Raw genomic sequence first — 11,264 nt, forward strand, 5'->3', positions numbered from 1 at the left:
TATTTCTCTTAGTGAAATTAACTATGTTCCTGTGCCCGCCTACCCCCACAAAAAAAGAGATTGCAAAAGCCACTGAGTTTCATTTTTTTTTTCAGTTCTTTGTACATGTATCTCAACACATTATTGTTCATTAATTGCCTGGTCTAACATAACTTTTTAATTTCAGTAAAGAATTTCAGTCCTAATAAAGCCTATCAAATGTTTGGACCTGTTTGGAATGCATACCTCCTCCCATTTCTTTAATCTCTCAGGACTTTTTCTCCATGGTATTTGTAGGCACATGGGGTTTGTAGCCATTCTGTCAAAGTGTGGATTGTTGGCAGCCACAGTGAAAAAAATTCTCGCCACAAAAGCTGGCCATACAAGGAGATGGGTGGATCATTGGTTTTAACCTGAAAAGGAGCCAGCATAGATTTAGTTATAAAAAAGTTTGGAAATTTCTCTAGACGGTTTGCATTACCCAGTTGCAGTTCTAAAGCTGACAGGTAATATATGAATCATTTCATATACATTACATCAGGTAATAAGACTGTTGAAAATTTAAAAAAATGGCAGCTGATCAGACAAGTAGCATGCGTGACATCTGTTCGAGATTGCTGTGCCAATCGATAGCAATCGATGAACCATTTTTGTGTGGGTTATCGATTGATCATCGATTGACTGATACCAATCAATACCAATTAACTTATTTTATAGATTGATACTGATTTTTTGACTGGTTTTTCGATCTAAATAGCACTTCAGTTAGCCTACTGTTAGCTTACATTGAATAGTATGACAATATTTGATGTCAGTATACCTTTCTGTAGAGCTCTGTAAGTCTGTGGTAGAATAACCTTGGTGACAGGCACCCAAATCTCAGATAAGGACTCACTCCGGTTGGACTCGGAAACAAGCTGTTTGGAGTGACCTTTGGTTTTTCAAAACTTGCTATCCAAGCCTTTTGAATGAGAAAATAACGAGACAGTAAATGTTATTTTGTACCTTTTGTCAAACAACGGGAAGACAGCCAGGTCAAAAGTCTGTATTTATTAAAGGACACCAACTATGACTAAACTAATGATCTAGTTTTTTAAAAACAACTATTACTAGGTCCACTTAAGCTATTAAAGGGTGTTATTATGAGTATCCTGTAAACTAAAGGTTTTAATAATAAGATGGAAAAAAGTTGGGTGGACTATTTTAATGGTTGCCCGTGTATTTTGGAAAATTTGCTAAAAAACGAATAAACTGCTTAATTAGTGACTTAGTGACAATCTTAGAACCATCTTGACAAAAAAAATGCAGCAAAATCCCTATGATAAAGTCCCTTGAAATAGATGCAGGCATCATATATATAATTGCTTTTGAACCCTGTGGCAACTGGTCATAATTGTCTTAGGATGATATGACCATATGACCAGTTGCCACAGGGATGGGAATTAAATTTTTCAGCAGTTTTATATGGAGCCTAGCAGCTGGTTGTTGCGGTCTTATTAAGGGGCTTTATCACAGGGATTTTGCTGTGCATGGATCAAAATTAAATTGGCTTCAAAGAAAAGTTATATCCCCAGTTGCAATCTGAACAGTAACGAGCAAAATTCAAAATCTGGTCAAAAAAATACAATCCGCTACACGTGCAGGATCCACAGATCTATAGAAAGCAGGGTTTTCAATAAGAATAGAGTAGGTGGCAAAAGTTTAGGAGTAGGCGGAGAAGGGAGCACTCACAACAAAGGCGCAGCCATCTAGGGGGGTTGGGGGGCATGCTCCCCCGGGGAAATTTTAAAATTTGGGCCTCTTAGAAAGCATTTCCTTCATTCTGGAGAAAGAATTAGGTTATTTCAACAGAACCATACATTGTTATTTTATTCACTAAGAGTATGTAAATACTCTTAAAAGTTTTTAAAATATTTGGTTCTTGCCAATAGTAAAAAATCACCAACAACCCTTTTACAACTGATGGCCTTTTTCCAGCCAAGCAGAAACATTCCATTCCACCAATGGCCGTAGAACCGGCCAAACAAAGGGAACTCTCTTCCTTTGGGAAAAACTGGGCACTACTTTCCATTTTTATGCAAGTGCAAGCACATGCTTTGAAAACAAAACGATGGTCTGTTTCCACGAATTGAAGAATGAAGAAAGCACTGTAAAGTGAAGAAAACTTTCCACGCGACTTTTTTCGCCATTTTCAGCAACAACCGAAAGTGAAGTCATTATTCAACGACAAGTTTAGCCGTGAATTTCAAGAGTTAAAGTCGATTATCTTGAAAATTGTTCAATCGATAACTGGTAAAGATGTGTAAGACATTTTAAGCAAACTGTAAACAACTTGAGCATTCACTCAAATGTGACAGGGATGCTTTTGACGATCGTCAAAAAATGCGGTAAGAGTCATGAAGCATTTTCACTGTTTTGTAAATGTTTTGAACGAAATAAATGGACTGTTTTAACGTTTTTGCTGTCTGTAAAATTTGAGTTAAGTTCTCAGTCAAAGTACCGGAAAAGTAGGCGGCGGAATCACATGAAGTAGCCGGCGAATTTCACCAGCCGCAGGCTCTTATTGAAAATCCTGAGAAAGCATTGGCTAAATCCATAATCTGAATGAATGTTTTGTGTAAAATTATCCACCGATCTACAAAGTTAACCTATTCACCTCTCACAAAGAGAAAGCATAATTTTTACAGTATATTAACCTTTCTCTCCAAGTGTCTGTCAAGTCTTATAAGAGCTTCTTTCTCTCCACCATGCCAGACTTCTCCGTGAATATTTCTAACATCAAGACCTAACTCCTCCAAAGATGGCACCCCATACTTTTCCTCATGGTCTTCAGAGACTGGTGTACCACAACCAGCTAGCAACTGCACATCAAGTGTTGGGACAGGGTGCTCTGGGGGACCCAAGGAACGTATAATAGCCAGAAATTTCTTGTATGTAAGGGGTGGCGTTCCTCCATTGTGTTTAATAATCCTAGCAGAGACAGAAAACAATCAAAATTATTTTAAGGATTTTGAACTGTGCAATGCTAACTGAAGACAATGTGTAAGTGGATGAATGTATATACAGTTGATTCGAGAAAGGTTGTCAGAAGAAAGGACAGAAGTGTACGTGACCACCTCAAAAGGTAATCTGAGTATCAGGTAATTAATGACACTGTAGTGGTTGAACCTCCTTTCGTTGCTTTCTTTTAACACTCTCAAACATACATCCATGGTGTCTTGTGCCATTTTTTCAGTTTTCTCCAAATTATGCTAAAGTCAAGGAACTGTGAAGTTAAAACAACCCACAATAACTTTCAGGGTTGTCACATGTACTTTTATGCTATATTCCAACAACCTTTTTCAAAACAGCTGTAGACAGTTTATCAAACACTGTTTTCCCTAGCAAAGAGGCTAGGAGAAATAAAAAACCCCAAAAGCCAAATCTGAATTTTTACTAGCTAGCCTGTGAATAATTGGCTTACCAACTAAGTCTCGAGCCCTGCCATGGGCCTGTTTTTACAAGAAATGTTGTCTCTGGTAAGAGGGTTGGTATAACCCTCTCTCACAAGCCATTTTTAACCATTCATTTCACTGGTGACAAAGTGTACTATAGTTTGATATCGATTTAAAATTGAATACCCATGAGAGTTTGTATACTAGATTTAAAAACTGGAGTTGAAAATATCTCCTTTTTCTTTTGAAAAAATACAGTAAAGCTTGAAACCTTACCCTGGTGTCCTTTTTTGTCTTTTTTTGTCATACACATGATTTCCCTTTCACCGGTATGTTACTGTCCATTGAAACGGATATCATGTGTATGGTACATTTAAAACTTTTGAAGGGTTCATATTTTTTTAAACCTGGTGCTCCCAGCTGTATTTTAAGATGCTCACCTGAAATTTGAGCTGTGTAGCTAGAAATTGAGACTTGGCAGCAAAAGTGCTCTCAAAGCCAAAAGTACATTGTAAACTATGAGCCCTGAATAGCCAAAGTGTTGAAATGGAAAAAAGTTGACTTGCCCCCTCCCACCCCACTCAGGGTCACCCAACCTTCAAAGTGAGTGACCCTACTCCAAGGGGGTAAACTTGCCTCCCTCCCTCCCCCTGAGCTAATTATACTATTATTTGCAGCTTGTTATTGCCCCCGCAGGAGGCACCTTAGAAGTCCCCGTGTAGGTAGGAAAGATGTGTGCATTCAGTGAACGGTACTGGAAAAAATCTTGATTTTGGTCAAAGTGGCTCGCAAAGGATTGCCCTAATGCTCGCAAAGGATTGCCGGAACGCTCGTAAAGGAGCAACGGAAGTCAGTGCCGCAAAATATAAAAATAGCCGTCGCACTGTGATCACAAGAAACATGTCTTGCTTGAAGAAATATGTAAAATGTGTAACTAAATTTGAAATGATGCGGAAAGCATAACAGGCGTATCATCCAGGGACAAAGAGTTTCTGATCTTAGCGACTGAACGTCTTGAAAACAAGCGAAGATCGTATACATTTTTTTACGACGAGTAACAAACAAAAGCGCGAACTATGTCATGCAATACAAGGTAATTCGTTTCGCTAACGAACTGTCAGTTTATTTGATCCAAAGTATGGTTGAATAAGCATCAAAAATTGTTTACTCGAATCTTAGAATTTGCCATATTTTGTTACTCGTGGAATTGTCAGGCTTTTTGGCCTTGGAATTATTATACCGGTAAGTTCATTTCGAATGTTATAAGCCAGGGAATAAGCTTGCGTGTTATCATCACGAACAATGTGTTATGTGTTATTTCCGCTAGGTAATATATTCGACTTGAACTTGTGAATTTTTTTAGGACGCAACGGTGTCACACAACAAGAAATTCCGTAGCAAACAATGTCGTGACGTACATGGCACAATAAAAACAGAAGCCTAATTTTGTGGTCCAGCGGCATCAATAATTAAAGGCTGAAAAAATACTCCACTAATCTTAGATTAATGGTGTAAAACAAATTATGAAAAGGCGGGGCAGCTTACTAGTGAGAACTATTACTAGTTAAGAATTAATGAATGAAAAGCTCCTCTGCCTAAGGTGGCTCAGGATAAGGAGTAAACCCCCCCCCCCCCCTCATCAGGGACACCTTTTCTTCATATAAAGAGGCCCTTACTTTGCAAATAATAGTTGCAAGTACAGAGAATGTTATGAAAAGAATTATACTGGATCATCGTCCATGTTTCACACTCAGGTAATATTATTATCACCTAGCAGCTATGTAGGAGTTTACTTTTAATCATGAAAACAGTATTTTCAGTTCAGTACAAAATCTGCTTTCTCGAATCAAATCCAAGCCCAAGTAAAGGCCAAGCTTGAGTCAAATGCTCGAGTCATTGCTTATTGGCCACCCGGGTTGGCCACCAGTATACCCCTGCTCCTTGTGATCTTGAACATGATGGATAGTGGGTAGGAGATGAGAAGCAACTGAGCACTCCTGTTAGCCCCAATAGTGCTGACTTGAGACTCCTAAATAATTATTGTAAGGGTCAGGGCTCTCATTTAGGGCGCTAACCTGTTACAGCTGAGTTTGCTTAATGTGCACTTGATGTTACAGGTGCAACTGCCTTTTATTGATACAATTCACCCACAAAGTAACAAGTTTGTCATGTGTGTGAAGATCAAGGCCACAGGTGACATAAAACTTAACGACAGCCATGAGGGTAACATGATATGTTGTATACCGTAATGTGACTCAGACGTGTGACTTGGACTCAGACTTTACTTGGCCAACGGATAAACTTGGAGCAAGGGTACGTGTTCACTCTTTCCTGTTTTTTTTTTTTTGGGGGGGGGGGGAGCGGGAGGAGGTACAGTAAAGCTTCTCCTACTGAATGAGGGTACCCAACAGGGTTCGTCAATCCCCCCACCCCGACCAAAATTTGCCCTCAATACCGTAATCCTGATGGTTTTCATTGGCTTATCCCAATCCCGACCATATGTTTTAACCCTGGTTTAATAGCCGTGTGACTGGCGGGTGCAAACCATAATAAGCACTTACACAGCATTTTTTGACGTTCTTGAAGATGACAGATATTGATTCATTGGAGTGCCAATTCCTGATTTCCACCTCATAAAATCACCAATTCCTGTGTCCCATGCATAATCACAATCACGAATCGCTTCCCTTTTCCTCAAAAATACTGGATCCCGGCCTTCAAATAAGCCAAATCAAGATCTCAAAAAACCTACTATGACCCTCCTGAACTGCCTGAGCAAAAAGATTGTATAACTTCCCAGCCTGTTTGGCGGGCTGTTTGGGTGTTCTAAATTAATTTCTCTAATGTTCTATTTTGTTTCAGGACAGTGTAATACATGGCTTTAGCAATAATTATTACCATTTCTTTTAAACTTACAGCTGAGGGTCATACAGAGTGTGAGCGCGACACACAGTGACATCTACCCCTGATTCTTTAGCAAGCAGCCGTATCGCCGCATCTCTTTCCCTTCCAAACGGTTCGGAATCCTCCTCGAATGTCAGAAGGGAGGTTTTCCACTCCCTAAACAACCGGGGAAAAACATCGGCAGGCTGACCTCTCACAACGAATAGGCGGGAATTCAGTTTGCGGAGACTATCGTCCACATCTTCGAGCGACTGCAGCAAGAACCTCCACAAGTTTATTCCGATTCCAGTTTGGCCATTTACTTTCGTGTCTAACACATAAATAACTCTGAAAGTGTCGCTTCCTTTGACTGCCTCTAAAAGAGAAGGGTTGTCGTGTAAGCGCAAATCCTTCCTGACCCAGTGAATGGCGTGTTTTCCTTTATCAGTTTGCTCTCGACTTTTCTCTGTACTAACTAAAGGATTGCTCCTTCTGTGAATTGTAGCATTAGACATTGTCTCTGGCCGTTACTTCCTCAAAGTGGTTTGTATTTTGTTGCAGGATAACTTTGGTATGGACTCCTTCCATTTTGTCTTGAAGTCGAAGAGACGAATCAGCCCATAATGGCACGCAAATATAACGAGGAACGAAGCTTATTTTTTTTACTGATCTCAAATACGATAGCCTTGGAGGAGGCAGTTCCTAGTAATTTCACACCACAATCGAAATTCGCACAATATTGTGACAACATGATAGATGTTATATAACGAGTTGATTTGAAAAACGTGCAGAATCCACGTGCAGCCATTCCTGTTACAAAACTATCACCTCTCGGGAGGGGATGATCATTGGAATGTCACTGACAATCTGTACCTTGCAGGGAGGGGGACATTGTTGGCACGTGCATCGGACACGAGACTATTCTAGACAGGCAAGCAATGCGTGCTAATAGACCTTATTATTCAACAGATGCGCGCGCTGCCCATATATTAACGATATCTGTCATCCGTACATAACAGATATCCTGCGATATTCGTAGGTTGCGAAGGTTCGTCCGAAATCTTGTAAAGCGCTGCATAATTACAGTTTTTCTATGTCCAAAATGTGTCTCGTCGACAATCTGTTGAATAATAAAACAATTATCCTGCTCAATCTTGCGGAATATCGTCTGATTTTAGCCAACTCGGCCTACGGCCTCGTCGGCTAAGTATCAGGCGATATTCCGCGCGATTTCGCAGGATAATTGTTAAATATTCGTATTCTCGGTGTATTGGACTGGAAGTAGCTTGCAATTGAGGGGGGGAGGGGGGGAATATCATTAAAAACAGGTTCATGTCATTTGCATTTGAATAGATTACCCGCATTAGCTTCCATTGCAAGCTAGTTCCAGTCCAATACCGAGAATACGAATAAGGCCTATTACAAATTGTCTGCAGTAGCTTGCGGCGAGTAGCATGCGCACGTTCGTGGAAATTTTTTGCATCAATTTTCTCAAGATTGTAAGATAATCTCGGCAAGTCGCTTTTGGTATCGATTTGGTAGCGTAATAGATAAATTACGTGCAACGATGATGACTGGGAGGATTAGTTTCTAAAAGGATCTACAGGAGATGTAATCAGCCGCAACCTCGTTACCAAATCACCAAGGGAAAAGCCCTGGGAACGAGGTTGAAAGCAAGGCTGAAAATGTCTCGCAAAGTTTATTTTTTCACGTAGTGCGTAGTATCAGCCTTGCAGTATTGTTTGTTGTTGAACAAACAATACTGCAATACTGTTGAACAATGTTTATCGACCCTTTATCCTCCGTATCCTTTGATCAAAATCTCAGGTCTTTCTTATGCAATGATTAGGAGCCATATTGAAGATTCTAAGTCAGCAAGCAAACCACCTTCCCGAAACTTTACGAGACCTTCACGAGACCTCCACGAGACCTAACGAAGTCTACTGCTGGCGGGCAGTGGGGAACTGGAAACGTATTTTTGAAGCGCGGTAAAAAAGGAATCCAACATGGCGCCAACACAGCGAGCCACTTCCAGATAGCTCCGTATCTTTGTTCTGAATGTACTGTTTATTACTACACTAATGCAGATATCGCTTAGAACCGGATTAAGGAATTGAAAATGGGAAGTCAGCAGAATAGAGATGTACATGGCAGGCTTTCGAAAGTTTTGAATACTTTGCGCGAGATTTCAGAAGCTGTTATTCCAAGCAGTGCGGTCGGTGCACAAACGGAAATTATGGAGGACATCAACAGAATAGATTCACTTGTTTCTGCCATTGAGTCAAGCGCTTCTGAACTCCACGACTTGACTGTAGGAAAAAAAGACAAGGATACTTCAAAGGATTCAGGAAACACAAGCTTCACAGAGGTGAGGTTGACAGGAGGTTGATCAGTGTAAAAATGCACACTGCAGACCGAGGATAAAGTGCATACTGTAGACCAATTCTGCAGACCAGGGATAAATTGCGGACTTAAGTATGAAACAATGAAACGTTCGTGTAAAAGGCATCTTACGTTGTTTCACAATTTGTCTGCATTTTACCCTTAGTCTGCATTCTGTAGCTTAAGTCTGCAGTCTGCAGTCTGCAGTCTGCATTTCACACCACACTGATATAACTTATAGATATGGGAAACTGCTTTCATCCTCTGAAATATTTATGAACCATAAATTTTAAACGATTGAAAAAGAAAATAAACTGAAGATATCAAGTGAGAGACTGAATTCAGGCTCTATGAAACTGAAATCAATATTGCTGGCTTGCAGCTGATATCACAGCAGCCATGCTGGTGGACAAGAACAAAGTGTTTCCCTCCGCTGGGATCTAAACCCTTTTATCGTAAAATTTCTGCGAAAACATATTTTATTGTTTTGTCCACCAACATGGCTGCCTTGTCATCTCATTTGCATAAATTTTGCCCAGGTGTATACAGTAATTTTCTTCCAATATACTAGATAATTCAGTTAAATTGTTGTTTTTTTTTTGCAGGATTCAAGAGATGCTAGTGAAGACCAGGCCTTTGACACTTCTAACTTTGATGGTTCAAATGAGATGATTGAGTTGAGTGATGATGACGAGTTTGACAATGCAATGGCTGAGGTAATTAATAATAACCACTAATTATTAGTACCAGTAATAGTATTTGGACTGAGTGGGGTACAAGTCAGGGAGTAATCGGGCGAGTAATTTCAGGGATTTGCAATTAAGAGCACGATTACTCTGAATTTTAATTGTATCAAAAACAAAATTTGAGGTTGGGTAGTCTTTGAGAAACTTTTTTTGTATGAAAAAGTCAAAGGTGTACTCGAAACAGCACGAAAGAACCCATGGAAGTGCATATGATTGATGCACAAATGGCATAAGCATCCAATTACCGATATCCAAATTTCTTGTAATTGGACACCCACGTGATCATGCACCAATTATGCAACAAATAGGCGCGCATGCAGAGCTAATCAAAATCAATAATTTTTTTCAGCGGAACCGTCTTAATAAGAATTTACAATAACTAGGCTGTAAATTAATGACTGTCTTCCTCAGGTTGACATTGAAGAACTCTGCAATCAAAGCCAGACTGAAACAGATGCTAGTCACCTGAATATTTTAGACCAATCGTCTGAAGCTGAAGGTACTGACCAATCAATTCATTAATTTATGGCCAAATTTTTATCTGTTGGTTGCCAGAATTGATGTTAGTGACTCCTTTCTGTCTAGGGAGACAGGTGGGCGGGAGCCTGGGAGAAAAGGGGCGGGAAGCGGGAGGGAGAGAGGGCGGGCAGCGGGATTCTAAAGGTGGTGGGAACAGGGAGAAAACGAGTGAAATTTCGTAACATTTCATTATATTTCGCAATGGACATGAAACAAACAAGAGAGAACAGCTTCGGGAAGCGGGAGTTAAAAGTTCCGGGAGCGGGAGGTTCAGACCCCTCTGTCCCCCCCCCCCCACCTTTCTGATAGCTTGGAAATAACAGCTAGCAATCATTGATCTTAGTAACTTCATAATAAACAAATCTGTAAGTCAGAAAAGAACAAACTTTTCTCTCTGTTATTCTTTACAGACCATGTGTCTGATGATAATTACCATGATGATTACTTAGATGTGAAAACAAAATTAAGCTTAGTTGTGGCATTAATAGCCATTTGGTTTAGGCAGAAACCCATAAGGGTTGAAACGTGTAACGCGTGCGCACAGCATTTGGATATTCATTTTGCTAAGTACCATATTTAGAAACACGAAGAGTTTGTACGCGAATGTTTTATACACGTAATGACACACGCAACATAATTTTGGGTTTTGCGGTAAGTTGCTTGAATTTCGACCTAAACGTCGTAAATTTCTTACAGAAACTAAAGAAGTACATTAAGTATATCGAAGCGAAGTTCTCCAGACTACTTCAAAAAGATGAAACAGGAGAATTTAACCAAATTTAACTTAATTCAACCAAGCTTGTTCAAAAACAAGATTACGCCATCGAGCGCGAGCTAGTGCGCGCTGTGAATTTAATCCAAATATGGTAATTTTGATGTTTCTTGTTATTTTCCAAATATGGTACTTAGTGTAAACGAATGTGCAAACGCTTTGTACAATGCGAATCATAGGGAGTTACATGTTTCAACCCTTATGGGTTTCTGGTTTAGGTTGATAAAAACTTTAAAAGTAAAGCTAGTTGCAAATTCTTTTTCACTGACAATTTTGCATGACAAGGTGCATGAGTATCACAGACAGTTACCGATTAGTACTTTTATTTTCCTTTATACAAAAGCAAATGAAATAAAACCAGATGCTGAGCATATTGAGGTTCTGAAGAGATACTTTGGCCACTCCAAGTTTAGACCGTAAGTATAATAGTTGCTGCATTCTAAGTGTCATATATCAATGAACCAAGCATAAAAACAAAACAAAAGTAAATGCTATTGAAGAATAATAAAAAGTATTTACAGTCTGAAATTAAATTTAGAAATTTGTGTT

The 11,264-nt window shown here is 39.6% G+C and overlaps 2 protein-coding genes across 2 annotated transcripts; one reads left to right on the forward strand and one right to left on the reverse strand.

Moving 5' to 3' along the window:
- Positions 1-146: 146 nt before the first annotated feature.
- On the reverse strand, positions 147-7,043 carry LOC144640808 (cryptochrome-1-like). Its single transcript, XM_078499878.1, has 4 exons — positions 6,330-7,043; positions 2,676-2,949; positions 800-940; positions 147-392 (listed from the first exon to the last, which is right to left on the reverse strand). The coding sequence occupies exons 1-4, from the start codon at positions 6,809-6,811 to the stop codon at positions 240-242; spliced, it is 1,050 nt and encodes a 349-aa protein (XP_078356004.1). The 5' UTR covers positions 6,812-7,043; the 3' UTR covers positions 147-239.
- A 945-nt stretch (positions 7,044-7,988) lies between these two features.
- On the forward strand, positions 7,989-11,131 carry LOC144640807 (uncharacterized; the record flags this gene model as incomplete). The annotated part of the gene is made up of 4 exons (XM_078499877.1): positions 7,989-8,664; positions 9,284-9,394; positions 9,836-9,923; positions 11,059-11,131. Coding segments are annotated over exons 1-4 (521 nt in total), but the record flags the coding sequence as incomplete, so codon positions are not given.
- Positions 11,132-11,264: the final 133 nt, after the last annotated feature.

The sequence above is a fragment of the Oculina patagonica genome, unplaced genomic scaffold, assembly GCF_052425735.1.
Source record: "Oculina patagonica isolate OP01 unplaced genomic scaffold, crgOcupat unplaced496, whole genome shotgun sequence".
In the NCBI taxonomy this organism is placed as follows: Eukaryota; Metazoa; Cnidaria; class Anthozoa; order Scleractinia; family Oculinidae; genus Oculina; species Oculina patagonica.

Bases quoted from the DNA above. Each gene is read 5' to 3' on its own strand.
- LOC144640808 (XM_078499878.1), bottom strand. From the start codon at position 6,811: ATGTCTAATGCTACAATTCACAGAAGGAGCAATCCTTTAGTTAGTACA. The intron at 2,950-6,329 runs GTAAGTTTAAAA...TGTCTCTGCTAG, and splicing joins ACTCTGTATGACCCTCAGCT to GATTATTAAACACAATGGAG. The intron at 393-799 runs GTATACTGACAT...GCTCCTTTTCAG, and splicing joins TTACAGAGCTCTACAGAAAG to GTTAAAACCAATGATCCACC.